Source organism: Eptesicus fuscus, chromosome 14 (assembly GCF_027574615.1).
Source record: "Eptesicus fuscus isolate TK198812 chromosome 14, DD_ASM_mEF_20220401, whole genome shotgun sequence".
NCBI classification, from domain to species: Eukaryota; Metazoa; Chordata; class Mammalia; order Chiroptera; family Vespertilionidae; genus Eptesicus; species Eptesicus fuscus.
The window spans coordinates 79,331,872-79,351,366 of NC_072486.1; the positions used below are offsets into that span (position 1 = coordinate 79,331,872).

The 19,495-nt window shown below is 58.5% G+C and overlaps 1 protein-coding gene across 1 annotated transcript in view; it reads right to left on the bottom strand.

Moving 5' to 3' along the window:
• Positions 1-19,495, bottom strand: part of PRKAG2 (protein kinase AMP-activated non-catalytic subunit gamma 2) — a 217,480-nt gene that overhangs the window by 141,329 nt on the left and 56,656 nt on the right. The window contains exons 2-3 of the mRNA XM_054725929.1: positions 10,839-10,910; positions 8,354-8,633 (exon numbers count right to left, since the gene is read on the bottom strand). Coding sequence (XP_054581904.1) covers positions 8,354-8,633; positions 10,839-10,910 — 352 coding nt within the window. The remainder of the gene's footprint in view (positions 1-8,353; positions 8,634-10,838; positions 10,911-19,495) is intronic.

Sequence of the window (19,495 nt, forward strand, 5' to 3'; positions counted from 1 at the left end):
CCACCTCCTGACGTCCATCCTGTTATGTCAACAAGTCTCTCTATGAACCAAGTACAAAGGAGCAACACATGAAGGTATTTCTGTCATTGAAACCTTGTCCATGAAAGGACACTATTAAGAGAATGAGAAGATGACTCATAGAAAGAGAGATAATACCTGAAAATCACACATCTGATAAGTGTCTAGTATCCAGAATATATAAGGAATTCCTACAACACAATGACAAAGATGATCCCATTAAGAAATGAATAGACATTTCTCCAGAGAAGATATACAATGGCCAACAAGCACATGAAAAGATGCTCAATGTCATCAGAGAATGAGGAACCAAAACCACAATGAGATACACTTCACACCCACTAGGATGACTATCTACACTAATAAAAGAGTAACATGCTAATTGACCGTACCTTTGCAACACCCACCAGCCAATCAGGAGTGAGTATGCAAATTAACCCAACAAAGATGGTGGGTTAATTTGCATACACAGGTGCCGAGCGGCCGGGGGCGTTCCGCACCATCCCAGCTGCTCCGGGCCTCTGGGCAGCATGGGAAGGCGGAAAGGTGGCTCTGGGCCAGAGCGGAAAGGCGGTGCCAGCAGCCAGGGGAAGGAAGGCCCATTCTTACACGAATCTTCGTGCATTGGGCCTCTAGTCCTATATAATAAAAGCCTAATATGCTTTTATTTAAAAGCCTAAATTGTCCCCTGGGGTGGTAGCTCAACTGGGAGTTCGACTGAATGCTATGACATGTGCTCACCACCAGGGGACAGCATGGAACATGGCAGGCGTCAGAGATGGGGTGCTGGTAGTAGGCAGCAGTGGAGGCACTGCTGGCCCTGATGGGCCCCGACAAGAGCGGGACTGCGGCGGGATGGTGGAGCAGGTGAGTGGGTGGTGCCAGGCAAAGGTGGGTGTGAGCGGGGGCTTGATCGCCCCACCTATTGCCCTGCAGATGGCGACCAGCGGGGGTGGCGGGGGTGGGGTGGGGCCGCTGCCCAGATCCCAGGTGCTGAGGCAGTCGGGCGGGGGTCCAGCCTCGATCAATCGTTCCACAGGTGGGATGGTGGAGCAGGTGAGGGAGTGGCGCCAGGCCACGGTGGGGTGCCAGGCGGGGCTGCGGGGCTCTGAGGCTGGGGGCATGAGCTGGGGCCTGAGCCCCGCAGGCCACCCAGATGGACCCCACCTGTGCACCGGGCCTCCAGTACTAACAATTAGGAAAAGTGTAAGTGTTGGCAGGGATGGAGAAATTGGAAACCCCGTACATGGATGGTGAGATTGTAAAATGGTGTGGTCACTGTGGAAAAGTTCGGCCGTTCCTCAACCAGTTAAACATAGAATTACCAAATGGCCCAGAAAGTCCACTCCTGGGTATTTACCCAAAATAACTACAAACTGGGTTCAAACAAAAACTTGTACCTGAATGTTCAAAGCAGCCAAAATGCGGGACAGCCCAAGTGTCCATCAACAGTGAATGGCTAAACAAAACATGGCCTGTACGGACGATGGGATGTGCTTCATCCATAGAAAGGAATGAAGTTCGGACACACGCTACAACATGCATGAGCCTTCAGAACAGCAGGCGGAGTGAAAAGCCAGGCACACAAGGCCACATACTGCATGAGTCCATTGATATGACGTGCTCAGAACAGGCAAATCCTTAGGGACAGAAAGCAGATTCGTGTTGGCCAGGAGCTGGGGTGGGTGGGGGAGGAGTGGAGAGTGATGGTAATGGGTGTGAGGTTTCCTCTCGGAGTGATAAAAGGTTCTGGAACTAGGTGGTGGTGGTATGAGAATGTTCTTTTGCCATATTGGTCCAAAGATACCATCTTTATATTTTTTACAGCTACATAGTACTCCACTGTGTGGATGTACCTCCTTGTATTTTTATCCAACTACTGGTCTGTCCGTTCATTGGGCCTGGAGGCAACGACACCCCAGTAGCAATGAGCACAGTTGGCACCCAGATCTCATTTCTAAGTAGGATTTGCCACTGAACGTAACCAGGGCTCTTCGGAGAAGCGGCTGACTTCAGGGCCGGGCAGGGGAAGGACAGGACGAGCCAGGGGCCGCTGGGAGGGGTGCCCGCTGGCCAAGCCGGACAATCTGAGCATCAGAATATGAAAATGACGAGCGAAAACTCATCGAGTAAAATATGAATCCCCGGGTCTATGTATAACACAGGGAGGAAGGGAAACTGCTTCCTGAGTAGAATTCCACCCATCCATGTAGAATAAGTGACAAAACCAAAGAAAAAAATCACTTTTTGGCAGACACCACACCAATAATTCAGGCAAGAATAACGGACTGATGCTAAAGCTAGCGAGGGCAAGTCTGAAGAGAAAGCAGGTATTTGCACAATACCCACGTTGGTGCCCCTGGACTGTTACTCACCAAGGGGAAAGTGACACCTTTCTTAGTGTGGAGAGCTCTCATGCGCACACACCCCTTAACCAAGCCGCCAGGCCGTTATCACCAGGAACGGCTCAGGGCGCTGTCACGTGCTCCCGCTGTGAGGCCAGGAGAGGGCACAGGCCTGTGGCAGCCTGCCTGACCAGCAAACCTGAATCTAAGCAGGAGGAAATGTTGGGCTCACCCGGAATGAAGGTCAGGCGCATAACCACTGGCCTGTGTAGTCTAGAAAAATGTTGAAGACATGAAGGAAACTGAGGTCTGCTCCGGATGCAGAGAGATGAGAAGAGAGAGGACAACCAAATGCATGTGGGGTCACAGATTTCTGCTTCAAAAAAAAAGGAGAGCTATTGAGACCATTTGTGAAATGTGAATAGTCTATGGCTTAGCGCAGACCCTTACATTAATGTTCATTTCCTGAGTTCGGTCATTAAACTGCAGGTAGGAGAATGTCCTAGTTGGTGTGAAATATGTACTGAAGGGTTTAGGAGTTATTCCATTACTCCTGATGGTTTAGATTTCATGTTAACACACACACACATTTGTATTGAGAGAGGCGATAAGCAAATGCGGTAAAACGTTGACACTGTCAAAGTAAGATGTGATTTTAAAAAAGGGAATTAAGAAATAAAGTGGTCACTGGGGGGTGAGGGCATATATGGGAGTGGGGTGGGGGGGTGGCAATGGTAAGATATGTACACATATAATACCTTAAAAATATTTAAAAAAAAAAAAAAGAAATAAAGTGGTCAGGCAGCACTCCTCAGCATCTCCTCGGACCCAGTCCTGTGGCTCCTGCAGGGAATCTGCATGACAGCCACCAGAGGGCGCTCCCCCAGGGGACCACACTGGGTGCACGGCCACATAGCTCTGCGGAGTGTTGGCTGGACTTTTCAGGAAACTCAGATGCCGGGCATACCATTCCTTTCTTTGTGGGCAGGCAAGAGGAGTCACGTTTTTCTGAAGTCTGCTCAGCCCAGGAGTCAGACCTCACCAGCTGCCCGGATCCAGCAGGCTTCCGGCCGCACCAGGCCCAAGGCCCTGGCTTTCGCTGAGCCAGGGAAGCTCAGGGGGCAACTGTGGATGGCTGAGCGCGCTCTCAGCCTCGAAACCAAGCCGTGGAGCACAGCGAAGCCAGGGAAACCGTATTTAGCCAGGCTCAGGGTAAAACTCAGGCAGCTCTGGGTTCTGGCAACATGTGGAGACAAACCCAGGGCCACTGGGACAACGTCCATGAGCAGCAAAGCATCCGTCCCCAGACCTACCTACTGCCAGCCCAACCGCGGGCCTGGCTCAGTCCTGCCTCATTCATTCATTCATTCATTCATTCATTCATCCCACCCACTCCCTCCTTCCTCCTTCCTCCCACTGGCCACTCCGGCCTCGGGACCTTGGGGCGGAGGATTGAAGGGGGGCACCTGCTGACCTGAAGAAGAGTCGCAGGTTCTCCGAGTGGCAGACTCTGAGACGGAAACGGAAGTGCCGGATGTGTGTTAGGAACGCTCTCGGGATCAGCATTCGAGAGGAGGAAAAGAAGGAGGCAGGGTGGGGCTCAGGACAAAGTTGAGACGAATGCATGCACATTCAATGGGACCCTTACAGAATGTTCTGGAGCTGGGGTGACCCCCAGAGCCGCTCTGCTTGGTGCACGGGGCTGACCCTGCGGCCCCCTTTCTCAGGGGCTTGCAGCCTGGGGGAGAAAGAGGCCTTGGGCGGCATCTCCAGCTGTGGCTGCAGCCGCCCTTGTCTCCGGATCCTGCCACAGAGACCAACTTCGGGCTCCCACCAGGTCACCCCTGCGTGCCCCTCCCCGGGACCCCTGCCTTGGCCTCTCCACCCAGGGAGGGAGAAGCTTCCCCGCTGGTCTCTGGCTGGCTTCTCCGTCCTCCCTCACCCTCATAGCCTTCGTCTGCTCTACCCGCGGAGTGCCCTGCAGGTAGGACCCGGACTGACATGTCAGGGAAACGGGCTCCTTAAGAGAAGCCAGGGGAGGGTCAGCGCGGAGCTTCTGCAGAGTCACCGCCTCGCGTGCAGACCCAGTGCGGGGACTAGAACCTGGAGCGTGACCTGCTCGGCGCTGGAGCAGACGGGCCGTCGCACTCCTGTGCTGGCCGATTGCGGGGCATGCGGGGCAGGCGGGCCGGCACCAGGAGCCCTGGCAGGTGGAGCAAAGTCCTGGAGGCCCCAATTATAGTCTTAAAAACCCCAGTTCATCCTCCACACACAGGATAAAACCTTTGGCATTTTATGGGAAAGCAGACTTTTCGTTGAAAAAATAAACTCGATCGCTGGCCGAGAAAGGAAGAGCCATCTACGACCCAATACACAGACGGGGGAAAGGGCCGGAAGTCTTACACGTGAAAGACATTTCTCTGGAAAGCTCACTCCAGTTTCAAAGGGTCCTCGTGATGTCCGCAGAGACAGAGAACCGAGGTGCAGGGGCCCGCTCCTGGGCTCAGCCCTCCACGGGGGTCTGCATCCTAACTTAACTACGGACAGAGAATGACATCTACTTGGGTGTCCAAAGCGCACAGACCTCGGTCATGGGTGTGAGCTGGTCTTAGAAGTGGATACTTCCCATGTCTGCCCTCCCGCCTCGGGCCAAACCCCAAGGTTTCCTTCCGTCCCCGGCTCCCTGGGCCCGAGAAGTTCCAGCCCCGCTTGCTTCCAGCCGTTCCAACCCCGTCCTGCTGCTCCTGACGGCGCAGGGCGGCCGTTCCCTAAGGCAAACGCCCCCTCCTGCCCCGAGGAGCCGACGTGGGTCCCCTGCAGCAGGCTTTGGAAACAAACAGGCGCCAGGGCAGATACCGCTGCACAGCACGCGTGCGGGATTGCGGCATAAATTGTACTTCCTCCTGGGGCCGCAGTCAAAACAGTTCCAAGCCGCTGCTGGGCTCAGAGGTGCATGGGTCCTGCCCTGGCGGGCGGAGCCTCCCGCGTCCCAGGGCACGTTGTCGCCTCGTCCTTCCGGCCTGTCCTAGAGTGGCCCTCGGTGTCGTCAGAGAAGCTGGCCGTCCAGGTCAGCCATTTCCACCGCCTTCTTTCTTGTCGGACAGAGAGTGTCCCAGTGCCCAGGGGCCCACGTCTGTCGGCGGCGATCATCGGTGGGAGCTGCCCACGCAGGACGCGGTGCCCCTTCTCGTTCAGGGGGGCCATGGCGCACGGCCGCGTCTCAGCCTGGGAGCCATTGCCACACGACCGTGCGGTGCTGGGAAGAAAACTGCTTCCAGAAATATCCTCACCTGAGGATGTTTTTATTGATTTTAGAGAGAGTAAGGGAGAGAGAAACACTGATGTGAGAGAGAGAAGGCGCCCACAGAGGAGGGAGCTCCAGGGCCCCCCAAATCACGTGGCCCCGCACAGGGACGTGACGAGGGCCGGCCCTTTCTCCACACGTCCAGTCACTTTCCCTCCATCCAGATGCACACGGCCCTCTGGAGCCCCTCAGCGCCCTGACCTCGGCTGCGCTCACACCTGGGGCCGGGGTGCATGGGGTTCTGGCTGGCACTGGGAGGACCTCGGAGAGCTGGGGAACGAGGGACAGGCCCCCGAAACCTCCGACACCCCATCTTCCAAAAGACAGAAGTCACACGAGCATATCACGGGGCACACAGACGGCGCAGACGCCTGCAGGGACAGAGCCCGGCGGACGGCTCACGGCGAGCATAGCCAGGCAAGGCTTTCTGCGAAGGCAGGGCGTGGGGAGGTGCGAGGAGGCCGGAGACCGTCACAGCTGATCCTCAGGTCTCTCTGGCAGCCCCCGCTGGTCCCCCCGCTGGTCCCCCCATCTCTGTGCTCTCGCTGCACAGCAGCCACACTAATGCCTCCAGGTGCAGTCATTCCCTCAGCGGCACCCACCTGCCTGCTCCCCCTCCCTGCTCAGACGCCTCCACACCCAAGGCCTTCCAAAAGCAGCACCTGTCCCTTCACCCTGAGACCTTTCTCGCAGCACGCGCATTTCTCACGTCTCCCCGCCCCAGGATGTAACCCGCAGGGGCAGGGACTCCTCGCTGGCCGCGGTGCCCGGAGGCCGGCACTGGGACCCATGTGTTCCCTGTGCGACCACGCCCCTGGGAAAGGCCCGGGCGGGCTGCTCAGCGTGCCAGGACACCCCTCCTCAGTGACCTCGGCTTCCTTCTGTTTGGCGGGTACATTTGAAGGCGAACACCCCAAACTGGAAACCCATCCAGGGAGAGGGAGTCTCTTCTTTGCCCCCTGGGCAGGGCCTGCCTGTGGCTGGACCAGGCTCAGCAGTGAGGCGACGTCGCTCCCTAGTGGTCACTCAGCCACAAAGCCGGAAAAAACAGGTTTGCAGAGCCTGGGCGTGCCCTGTGACACCCGGCTGTGGGGAGTGCTGGTCTCTCCCAGCTTCCGGTGGCTGCTGGCACCCTTGGCTTGGAGGCGCATCATTCCAATCCTTTTGCTGCCACATGGCATTCTTCCTCCGTCTGTCTTTACATCGCCACCTTCTCGTTAAACACCAGTCATACCACATCGCCCGCACCCGCCCTGAGCTGACTTTGCATCAACTAATTCCATCGGCAATGGCTGCACTTCCGGGTCCCGCCACATTCAGAGACCCCGGGGGTGAGGACTTCAGCATGTCTTTTTTGAGGGCACACATGTCAACCAGTAACCGTTACTATAAGGATTACGTGAGACCGTATACTTTTCTGATCTACGTAGCAGTGCCTGAAATAAATTCTTTATCTTGCCTAATTCCCCAACTAGCCCTGGCCTGATAACCTGACCACAATGCCCGCATGGCCCCTTCATTCCTGACCCGCTGACCGGGCTGAGGGGTAGGGCCTCCTCACACTCGATGTGCAGCCCCCCGGGAACGACACGCTTCGAGGCACTGTGGTGAGCGGCAACTGCAGGCTGTTTCACCCCCTGCTGTCGGTCTGGTCCCCTCCTCTGGGAGGCGGGACACGGGGAACGCTGGAGAATTCCGGGGTCCCTGTCAAGGAGGCTGGGTAAGCTCCCTCGAGCATCAGAAGGTCAGTGCTAATGGGCCTCAGACGTAGAGTTCCCAACTCCATGTCTGTGACATTTGTGTGTTCGGTTCATCCCCCATCAGGGGATGACTTCGGGGGACTTGGAACAATACCCACACCCCCAAAAGAAGAAGAAAGAAAGAAAGAAAGGAGAGGGCCAGCCGCCCTTCCCCTGTAAGGTGAGGAGGCGGAATTGGATGCTACAGCCCAGCTCCCAGGTCGCACTGCACCGACTGCAGGTTTCGATACCAATGAAGCTGGACGTGAAGGAAGACCCGCCCCAGACCTCTGGTGCCTGCGGGCAAGTCTGTTTTCCAAATCACTGTCTTCCTGAGTAGGACCCTTCCTAGTCACCAGGATGAATTGGGGGGCGGGGGCGGGGGGGAGGGCGGAGCAAGGAGATGCTCTAAGACACGTGAGAAGAGAAAGTCCACTTCAGCGTTTCCTGGTATATTTCCAGCTCTGATCGGCGGTGCTGCATTGAGAAGGGTTTGCACTCAGACCACAAATGTTTACGACCCTGAAGCACCGGCTCTTAAACACACTCAGTCTGCCAGAAAGAGATGCACGCCCCTCTCCCAGTACAGACACGGGCACCGGCCCATCGGCAGACCAGAGCCAGGGCTGGGCCCGCCCGGCGCAGGACAAACCGTAGCTTCAGCGGCTGCCGTTTCTCAGAAAGGCCTGGAGGCCCAGGCCTCGCTGCGTATCAGACATCTACGGTCCAGCCCAGCGGAACGGATCAGTGTCGGGAGGAGCCGACGGGTGGAGACTGACACTGTTCTGGAGGGAGATTTGTTCCCGGGGCAGACACAGTGCAGGCGCTCGCTCAGCACCAACTAAAGCCAGGGCGGCCGTGCGGCCCTGCAGGTGGCATGTGGCCAAGTGCCAGAGGAGGGGCCCAGCAGCCCGGCCCCCACCTGGAAGAGAGCAACAAGGCCTTACTTTTTCTGGAGCGGGAGAAGAACCGGATGCCGCCCGGCGAGGTAGATGAGCTGGACGTGGGGGACGACTCTTTGGACGAGGAGCGGAAGATCCCGCTGAAGCTCATGCGCCGTGGGGAGCGTGGTGGGGACTCCTGGTAGGAGAACGGGAACACGGTTTTGGGAGAGCTGGGGCTGGTCTTGGGCCTCACGGGAGCCGACACGGGGCTGGAGGGCCGGCGCGGGGGGCCTCTGGAGAAGAAGCCTTTGGAGGGGCTGCCAGACCCGAAGGGGCTGTCCACCTGTGGAGAGACCGGCACAGGGATGAGCTCGCTCGGGCACTCAGACCTGGGCCCTGCCCGGGCCTGTCACTGTCACACCTGCCGCTCCCCCAGTGTACCCTGTCACCGAGCTGCTCCTCCACGGCACCCTGCCTGAGAAACAGCCCTAAGCTCTTCCACAAACAGAGGTGCCACTAGTGGCCTGGGGAAGGCAGCTGCCCCCGCCCCCCCCCCCCCCGCCATAGCTCATCCGCAGGCTGGTCAGCACTACCCAGAGGCCCGTGACCTCTGCCCAGCTTCCTGCAGGAGGCGGGGCGGAGCGGGGGGATGACAGGCAGAGGACATGGCTTGAAAGGATGTATCTTCTCCCTTTGACCTGCTTGCGGGTCTGTCTCCTGTTCTCAATGCTCAAGACCTCACGTGTGTCCTCCTCGAGGTCCGACCACACGGACAATGTTCTCTGCCCTCCTTACAGGAGGAAACAAATCTCTATGGTCTGCACAGCGGGCCTGGGCTCCGTCCCGAGAGGCCCAGGGCTGGGAAGTGATGCATGTTTCAGCTCCCAGCTGCTGTGGTGCTGCAGTGAGGGGGCCGCTGACGGTCAGAGGGTACACAGCCGAAAGCCTCGGAGGCTGGCTGCATCGCCGGCTTGTCTCAGGGCTTCTGGGGCAAGGACAAGGCCTGGCGGGGCCAGCCCAGCACGCTGAGACCTGGTGAGGACCAGTGTGCCGGGAAGGTAGGTGAACGCACACACCCAGAGGCAGGCAGGCAGCTCTGTGCCCACGGGCCTCTGTCCACTTGGGGTGCCTGTTGGACCCATGGCCCTTGTGAGTTCTTCCACCACCAGAGGGCGCCCCTACACGGGGCTGGAGGTTCCTTAAAGGATGTGATGCCCTCACGGGGACTCCACCTTCAGTGACCCTCCACCTCAGGCCCACCCTCTGCCAGCCTGCACGGGAGCGGGGGGGGGGGGGGGCAGCGTGGCCTCAGGGAGATGCAAGGGCCGTGCCCGGGGAGGAACCACAGAGCTCAAGCTCACCCCTCACAGAGTTCACGCTTTTCTCTTTCTAACCATTTAACGTGAAATGCATTTAGATTCTCTGTCTGTATCCAGTTTCGCCACTATGCCACCTACCTATGGGACTCAGGATTCCTGAGCTTTGTCTAATCCTAGAATAATTAACAAGGAGTAGCTCTGCGTGGTACGTGGTGGGTGGTGGGTGGTGGGTGCCTGTGGACGTGGCTGGGCAGTGGGAACGAAAGTGACCCGACAGCAGGGTGGCACAAGCAAGGATTCTGGACGCAGGACTGGAGTTTGAATCCCAGCTGTTTCTAGCAGTGTGACGAGTGCCTTCAGCTTCGGCATCCTCACCTTCCCAATGAGGGCACCAGCCAAGGCACAGGGCGCGAAGGTGAAGGGATATACCACAAGGGGCGCAGCGGCACAGTCCTGGCCCATGTGTAGCTCAGGGAGTCTAATGGGAAGCAGACCTGCCAAGGTTCTAGAGTCAGGAGGAGGCCGTGTCTGCCCTCCAGGGATGGTGCTGGGACAGGAGTGAGGAGACCAAGGAAAGACCAAGAACTCAGAGGGGTCATGGGTCTGACAGGCACCCCAACGAAGTCTGCATTCCTCTTCCCCTCCAGTTCTCTACCTCCCATCCACACAGCTTTCACTTGAGGCCCTGTCTCCAGCTGCACCAGGAGACCACCAGATGTAGGGAGCAGATACGGGGGCACCTGCAGGTGGAAGTGCAGGTAGGAGCACAGGTGGATATGCAGGTGGAAGTGAAGGTAGGAGCAACGTGGAGCACAGGTGTGAGTACAAGTGCATGTGCAGGTGGGAGCAGAGTCATAAGAACACAGGTGGATGTGCAGGTGGGAGCATAGATGGACATGCAGGTGGGAGCACAGGTAAGAGTACAGAGGGATGTGCAGGTGGGAGCAGAGGTGGATGTGCAGGTGGGAGCACAGGTGGATGTGCAGGTGGGAGCACAGGTGCATGTGTAGGTGGGAGCACAGGTGCATGTGCAGGTGGGAGCAGAGGTGGATGTGCAGGTGGGAGCAGAGGTGGATGTGCAGGTGGGAGCACAGGTGGATGTGCAGGTGGGAGCACAGGTGGATGTGCAGGTGGGAGCACAGGTACAAGTGTGTGTGTGTGCTGGGCACTGGCTGAGGAAGTCCTGCCAAGCTGGCACCTCAGGTGAGCCCTGAGAAAGGTGACCTTACCTTACGAGAAGAGTGCTTCTCTGAACTCTCCAGGTCTCCATCCAGGAACGGCATGGCAAAGGAGCTCAGGTCCTAGGGTGGAGACAGAGCACGTGGTCAATGACAGTGGCCCTCAGGTGCCCATCTGCCTCGTCCAGGGCTGCACATGGCTCTTTGTGTCACCACCCCATCCCGATCCTCCTCCCATATCAACCATTAGGAAGGGGCATGGATGGCAAATGGGTGGAAGAAGTGGGTGACGATGCACTAGCCCCTCAGAAATCCTGACCACTCTCCACATTCCCTTCCAGAATAGGAAGTGGCTGCCTCTGGTCGCCTGTCACCAGGTCACCTGTCACCGGGGAGGAAGGAACGAGAACGAAGAGGCAGGGACTAAGGGGCAGGGAGGGAAGGAGCCAACAGGGAGTGGGAATGGGGGGGAAAGGCGCAGTTTTGGGGAGCGGCCAGTGGACAGCACCGTGGCTGTCCAGTGGACCTCTGGGCGCGTGGTCTCTCTGGGACCTGCGCCGACTGGCCTGTGGTGTGGTGCCGGCCTCACAGAGACTCAGCCAGCGCCCCGGCAGATGCCTGGCAGCTTCCCACCAGGGAGGGCTGGGATTAGTCACTCAGCCGGGCCCCACGGATGTGCTGGTCTCTGCAGCCTTGTTTTTCCCGTGCTCTGAACCCTGGCTCCTTCTAGCAACAGCCAGGCAGGCCCTTGGTGGTTTTTCCAAACAAGGCTTGTCTGGAACGCGGTCTTAACTGCTCAGACACCTCAGTTCAAGGCCTCTCAACCGACTCCCAGAACAGCCCCTCCCCTCCGGGACAGCCCCAGCCGCAGCGAGCCGGCCCGGGGCTGTGCAGGATCGCCCTGCGGCTGCTGTCCTCTGCCCGCCCCCAGCCCTTCCCTCCGGCCGTGCTGCTCCCACAGTCCTCCACCCCCAGCCCCAAATCCGGGCTCGGAGAACTCCTGTGTGTCATGCAAAGCGCAATTCAAGTGTTATCCCTGGCTGGCCCCCATGCTCAGGCGAAATCAATTCTTGTCTTATCTGTGTTCCCACAGTCCTTGAGATGCATCAGGGCCATCGGCTGCATTCCTCATTCAGTCTGCTTCTCTATGAGACTCACTCCTCGGGGGCCGGGAGGAGCTGCTCACCTTGTGTCCCCGGCCCGTTGGCCTGGCATACGGCAGGTGGCAAAAGTGCTTGAATGAACCCCTGGAAAAGGCACCCCCTGCCCTGGTCCCAGCATGAGGGCTACCCGTGCGGCCAGCGAGAAAGCGGGCGCCACGTGGCTCGGTCCACGGGAGTGAGGAGCAGCCAGGCGTGGGGCCCATCTCTCCTGTTTCCACGAGAACAGTCCTTTCTGGTCTCCAGTAGCCATCGCCCTCGAACATCTGTTCAGCACAAGTTCCCACAAGCGGGAGCCTTTCCATAAACGCTCGGTGTTCCTCCCCGAGGAGCCCGAAGAACCAGCGCTCTCGCCACGGAGGCCCTGGCGGTTCAGTGACGCGTGTGAAGCCCAGGACGCCGGCCCCTGCTCTCGCGGGCTGCCTGTGGCGGTCCCATCAGCTGTTCCCAGCCGGAGCGAAAGCATCGAATCCACCAGCCACCACTGCATGCCCAGTCCTGGGCGCTGTGTGTGTGCTCGGTCAAGCATCCCTGCAGGAAGTCCCTTGGCCCGTGTGGTGGCCTTTGCTGGAAGGCTCCCCACCCCACATTCCCTGATCTAATCTCCTGGAACGCAGCAAGAAAGCGCGCAGCGAGAGGCAGCTGTGGGCAGTCTCCAGCTCCGGCCACAGGACCTTTATCAGCTGAATCATCGGGACCAGGCCTCTCGGGTGGGCTGACATTCCAGAAGGCCCAGGCTGCGGAGCTGGTCCTGGCTGTGGTTTTGAGACTAAACTCCCACCAGGGCCTCACACTCTCCTCCCTGCTTCACTCCCTCCCCGCTCCTGTGTCCGGGCAGCCGCCAGGCAGGCCCCTGGGTGCCGAGTGGGCATTTCCCTGGCCACGCTGAGGCACCACTGTGGTTTCTGCCAAGACACAGCTTTGTTCTCCGGGCTTGCCGTCAGACCTGGCCACAGGCCCCGGAGAGGAGCATCGGGCATTCGGGGAAGGCAGTCTTCAGGATTGGGCTGATGCTGTCACCTGTCAGGAAGCATCCGGACAAAAGGGAACAGCCCCAGGTTTGGGGAAATTCCCGAGATGTGAGCTGACCATGTAAGCCGCTCACTTAACGCCCAGCCCTACCCCTCTTCAGAAGTGCAGGCAAAGGTCAAATGTCGATCACAAAAAAGTAGGGTGTCCACAGCAAAGCCGTCACTCATCGGCCATTGGCACGTCCTTAAATCTTCCAATCGGTGCCTCATTAGGTCCCTAGAGCAGCCCACACAACCAGGAAAGTCTAGTGGTATCATCTCAGTGTATAGATGAAGAGATGGAGGGTCAGAGTGGTTACTAATCCTCCTGCCCAAAGCCAGACACCCAGACAGCGGTGAGCAGGCCGATGACCCTGGTCCACCCACTCCGAGCTCAGAGCTTTTCCTGTTAAACCCTACGACCTCCTTGGGGTGGCCAGGGCCAGCCTTGACCACCAGCTCAGTGTCCCAGCTGTGAAGACAGAGCTCTTCCACGGAAAACAAGTCTCCCCGGCTCAGAGAGACCACAGGGGGGAGGGTGGGGGAGGACTCGCAAGTTCAAGGATTCATTCCCAAGGTGGCTGACGACACCAACTTTCTCTGAAGGGTTGCTTCTTAATTAGAAGTAATTCAGGCGCTGACGTTGGGAAGAAGCGAGTGTCAGGTATCCCACCACCAATGCGATCACGCCACACCCTGCGTGTCTGCACTCTGTATAGTTGGGGTCTTATTTACAGCTCCCGCCCACCCGCCCCCCCCCCCACATTTATCCCAACCTTTCTCCGTAAGATCACAGACTTTACACGGTTTACAACCAGCGGCGTGTGAATTCCTGCAGGATGGGCTGTTCACTCAGCGCAGCCGTGGTGGAGGTGCTGGTGGCTGCGGACCAGACGCAGTCCTGCCCACTCAGCGCTTCTGACGCTCTCGGCTCGGTCTCACACAACGCCTTTGTTGCTGCAGCTGGAGTACCCCAGAAAGAGGCCTGATGGGAGCGCAAATACAGGACCAGCAGAGAGGCTGCCAATGTCGGGGCACGGCCTGCACCTGAGGACCCACCAGGGGGCTTAAATGTCGGGGTCACGACTGAACATTCCTACGAATTACCGGCCGTGTGATTCCTACCCAAGAAGGAACACATCTAGCGAGGTTTTCCTTTCCACCCGCGACGAGCAGACCCACGACACCCACTGCCAGCGACATCGGGAAGGGGCTGTGGGACAGGCGTGGAGGGTGGGCTGGGCACAGCCGGGGCCTGGCCCTCGGCAGGTCTGAACGCGACCTGCTCACCGGGACAGAGCCCGGGGCCGCGTGCCAGCCCCGCCCTGCTGTTTGCTGCCCGGGACCTTGGGCACGTCTGACTTCAGGTCCACGTCTGTAAATGAGAGGGTTTAGCCGGATAATTTCAGAAGGTGCCTTTACGCCCCACGTCCTCTGCTCTTACCTGTTGAACAAAACAGCAGGTGGGGTTACTATTGGAGGAGAAGGGCCGCACTGAGTGAATGCAGCTCTCCCCTCATGACTAGCCAGAAAAACAACCCTTTCTGCTCTTGAACCACCAGATCCTCTCCAGGGCCCTCGAAGCTCAGGGCCTCCAGGAAGAGTCTCCAGGGGTGGGCAACAGCGAGGGCAGGGGAAGGGCGTGCCCGCCACGTACCCCTGACAGTTCACGCAGGTGGCTACTCCCCAGCTGGCCTGTCGCTTTCTAACTGCCTCCTGCCTCCATCAGCTCCTGAGTGCTAAGCCTCTGGTTCTCGGTCGATTTCTAAGGCCCTCGGTCTCTGGGTCATCAGTACAAACGGCAGGTGGGTCCTGGCGGACGCTCTGTGTGATTCCAGAAACGCTGTGAGCGGCACCTTCCGAACCGCAGGTCACTCAGGTTCCCATGTGGAACCCCCATGCCCGCCCACCTCCCCACTCGCCCACTCCCAGTCACAGGGCTCAACCTTGTCTGTGTCTGACCCGCTGGGACCGCGGCTTGGCGCTCGCCCTGGCGAGCCCTCCGGTGGGAGGCACAGGGAGGTGTCTCCGGGTGGCTGACTTTGCACAAAACCTCAACACCGCCACACGGGCAATTCCTGGTACCACGGTAGGGGTGGTGACCACTGCCATGGCCAATTGGAGCCCTTGAAAAACACGCATGTTATATAACGGCTCTCGGAAAAAATAAGGAACAAGCCCTGAATCACTGGAACTCGTCAACAGGGGTGGGACGGGGCCAAACGAGGGAAAGCCTAGAACGCACTCTCGGAGCGGGGCCAGGATTCTTCCTGTGCCACAGAGGACACCGTGGCTCCTGACTGCCGTCTCAGAGACTTCCTGATGTTAAAGAGAAAAGAAAACCACGATTTTTGGTGGTCCCGACGGATTCGCACGGCTGGCTCGCCTCCCACCCGGCCCTGGCCAGTGACCTGGGCCTTCGGCCTCCAGTGAGCTGGCCTTTCTCCAAAGAAAGAAGCCCTGGGAGGTGCAGCCCCAGCCTCCCGTTCCTCCCACCACCCCGCCCCGCCCAGGGGCTCCGCTGTAAACTTCTCTCACACCACGTGGCTACGGATTCTGCCATCAGAGTGGCTCAGGGCCTCCACATCCCCTCAGCTCTCTTGTGTGTAGCAAGTCATCCTCGCCCCCCAGGACCTCCACCTGGTCTAGGAGTCCACAGTGCCTCTGTGTCGTCGGGGGGAGGTTGTGAAACCATCAGATGCTACAAAGCAAGGCCCTTCCAGCGAGAGTCCTCACACCTGGGGACCATGAAGGCCCCCCACTGAGGACACACTCTCCAATCAAGGCCAAGGGGGAGAGGGGCACAGGGTGTTACCCCGGACACTGCCCTGAGCCCTGGTCCACCGGCTCCTGCTGAAATCCAGCTGCAAAGGCTGCAGAGACATGAACTGCCGCTCCTTAGCATCAGAGCTGCCTCTGCCCCTTCCTGGCTAAGGCGGGTGCTGCGCGGGGTGCGCGGGGTGTGTGGGGTGTCCTAGAGGATGGACAGCTGCCTCTGCCCCGTCCCGGCTAAGGGGGTGCTACGCGGCCTGTGTGGGGTGTCCTAGAGGATGGACAGCTGCCTCTGCCCCGTCCCGGCTAAGGGGGTGCTACGCGGCCTGTGTGGGGTGTCCTAGAGGACGGCAAAGTGTGGCTGCTCTGCAGACGCCTCTGCCTCTTGCGGAAAGGCAGCTGGCCTGCCCTGCCTGTGAGCAGCCTGTGGTTGACCAGATCTACACGCAACCTCAGATGGCTCCGTGGTCCCGGCTTATAGCTGAGGATGCTGTGCAGGCTCTCTCAGTCCCCTCCTCACTCAGGCCCCAAAGTGACCCTTTAAGGCAAAAGTTCCAGGCCAGGTTGAGTTCAGCCTCTGCTAACCACGAAGATTAGGAACATGAATCCGCGTCTTGCCTTCTTCCGGCCCGGGTTCCTCCTGGAAGCAGGGAGTGTACGGGGCAAGTTGGGTGGAGGTGACAGGGCGCTTGGGTCAGCTCACAGCCAGGAGGGAGGCAGGTGCCTGGAGGGGCCACAGAAGACACAGGGGAGGAGCCGAGCTGCAGGGTCTACTGCAGCCTCACCCCACAGGCCACCCACAGAGGCCTCCCTGCTCCCCTCAGCAGGTGGGATTTAGGCCACGTCAGGTGGTAGGAGGAGGGAGATGTCACAGATCAGGAAGCTCTGGGCTCCCCTGACCAGTGCCACCATTGAGTCTATGACGGTTCAATTATGCGTGCACGTGGCCAGGCCACCACACGGGTGGTTTAATCAATCTTGAGTCTGGAGGCTGCGGTGACAGTGTCTGTGGGTGAGGTTAGCATCGACGACCATGCCTTTCCGTAGGCAGATTTCCCTCCATTGAGTGTGGCTTCACCCATCGGCGGAGGCCATACAGCGACGCGGAGGTTTCCAAAAGCAGAAGAAATGGACAGACGCCAGCTCAGTTCCTGCCACGTTTCCACCTGATGGCCTGGCCTGTCAATGAGGCCTTACCAAAACCCCTTAGTATCTGTACTATTTGAAATATATTTATACTAGAGGCCTGGTGCATGGATGGTGCACCGGTGGGGTCCCTCAGCCTGGCCTGCAGGGATCAAGGCGAAACCAGCTCTTCAACATCCCCCAAGAGTTCTGGATTGCAAGAGGGTGGTTCTTGGGTGACGCACCCTGGAATTGGGCTCCCTCCTCTCTGGTTTTGGGTGAGTCATCCGAGAACCGCAGCTGCCAAGTCACCGCAGCTCAGCAGCTCCTGCGTTGAGCATCTGCCCCCTGGTGGTCATTGTACATCATAGCTACTGGTCAGACCATCTGCCCCCTGGTGGTCATTGCATTGTCACAGCTACTGGTCAGACCACCTGCCCCCTGGTGGTCATTGCATTGTCACAGCTACTGGTCAGACCATCTGCCCCCTGGTGGTCATTGCACGTCATAGCTACTGGTCAGACCATCTGCCCCCTGGTAGTCATTGTGCATCATAGCTACCAATCAGAATGTCCAACCGTGGGACGGTTGCTTAGGCTTTTATATATAGATTATTGCATATTACTGTGAGTGGATGGGTATTCAGCATATATAACATGTATATTCCTATTAATGTGTGTACACTAAGGCTATGTATGGAAGCTTTCTCTCTCTCTCCTCTTGGTTCTGTTTCCCCGGTGAGCCCTGACTGACACAGAACCATGACCCTTTGCCTGGAGCTGGTGGGTGCTGACCTCAGGTGAGAGGCCGGGATGCTGCCCCAGGAAGTGAGTGCACTCAGGCACTGGGAGTCTCAGTACACCGAGCGGGACCTTCCCTTTGCCAGGCGCTGCAAGAAATGCCCAAAGGAAACAGGTGGACGGGAGGACCGAGACGAACGAGAGAGGCTGTCCATCTGCCAGAGTGAGTGACAAACAGGAAACCGTCCCGACAGGCCATTTCCACGGCCGCAAAAAGACAGGTCAGCGGGCTTAGAAAAGTCCCACGCTCACCCTGCAGCCTCCCTCTGAGCTCACCTGCAAGTGGAGGCAACACGGTGATGTCACCGTTGGGTACGCCTGTGAGTTTCTGCCAGACGTGGATCAGCTGTTAGAAGTGAGCGCCCCTCCCCCCCCCGCACACCAGCAAGGCCTGCGTGCACCTGAGGGACGCGCTCTCCCAGTCCTGCACCCCCAGTCCCGCACCCGTGGCCGGACTCCGATGGCGGGACTCCGATGGCCGGACTCCAATGGCCGGACTCCGATGGCGGGACTCCGATGGCCGGACTCCGATGGCCGGACTCCGATGGCGGGACTCCGATGGCCGGACTCCAATGACGGATGCTCTTTTCCCTGAACAAACGGATCCGGGCAAAGGCGCTAATGAGCTCACGCATCCTGACGTGTAAATGACTGGGGACGGCTCCGAGTGCGGCGAAGAGCGAGGCCCGGTGATAAGGGAACGACGCTGACTGGGATATTGTGGTCACTCGGGCCTTCTTAAGGCAAGGACAGGCGGACCCGCGAGCCGTCCCTGAGAGGAGGCGGCCTTCCTTCCCAGGACTGTTGGCAGCTGTGACGTTCTGTGATTTTACTGAGACAAACCTCATGTTACCACAGGGGCTGAGAAGACCAGTTCTGGGTCTCTGGAGAAGGTTTCTTTACCCACAAAGAAAATGCCAAACCACTAACGAGACTGTGGTAGCCTTGCTGTTGACGCCTCTGTGTGTCTGTCCCGTGAACCCCGATGGCCTCGGTCAGACCTGAGGCCCCGGCCGGCCAGCTTCCCCAATTGCCCTGCCCAGAGCCCCGCAGGCAGTGTTGGCACCACAGGGCGAAGTCACGTGGGTTTCGGTCTGTGTTTGAAGACAAACTGCAGGAGGGACACCACATTAGAATAAAATCGGCACCGAGCGCACATCTGTATAATGTCTCAGGGCGGTTGGTGGGCTCTGGTAACCTTCCTCTGCGCAGGGGGTCTTGCGTGGGTCAGGGCTTCGAGCCGTCCTCCGGCCCCTAACCACCTTCCCGAGGTGGCTCTGGACTTGACCCAGGAGCTGAGGTCCCCAATGGTTTTCAGCTCAGAATATCAAATGTCCATATTTATAAAACCATGTATCGAAAGAGTCTCCCCTAACACTTGCTCCAGGTGCCCGAGGGGTCTCCCATCCCTCCCGGCTGGGTCCCGCAGCCCCACCCTGTGCCAGCAGGGGATGGACGGAAAAGTACGAGGGGTTCAGAGGAAGCAGAGACGCCAAGGAAAGTGCGCCAGGGCTTTGCACACGACGCATAATGGACACCAGGGCCTCGACCTGTTGTCCCCTCGCTTCCATCCTGCAGAGAGCTGGCCGCTCCAGGTGCACTTGGCCACAGGTTTCAAACGAACAGTCCGCCCACTAGGAGATCACGATTGATGGGTTACACAGAGAAGCATGAATTAGAATAAAACAAGGAGGCCTCAGCGTTTCCTGGAGTTTTTGTTTCAGCGATGGGCACCCACAATGCGGACGTAGAATAACATGTCGCCTTCCTGCGTTGTGGACAGAGCAGTCACAGCAATGTGCACCGGATGAGCTTTGCAGCGGAGCAGGTGACCTCAGAGA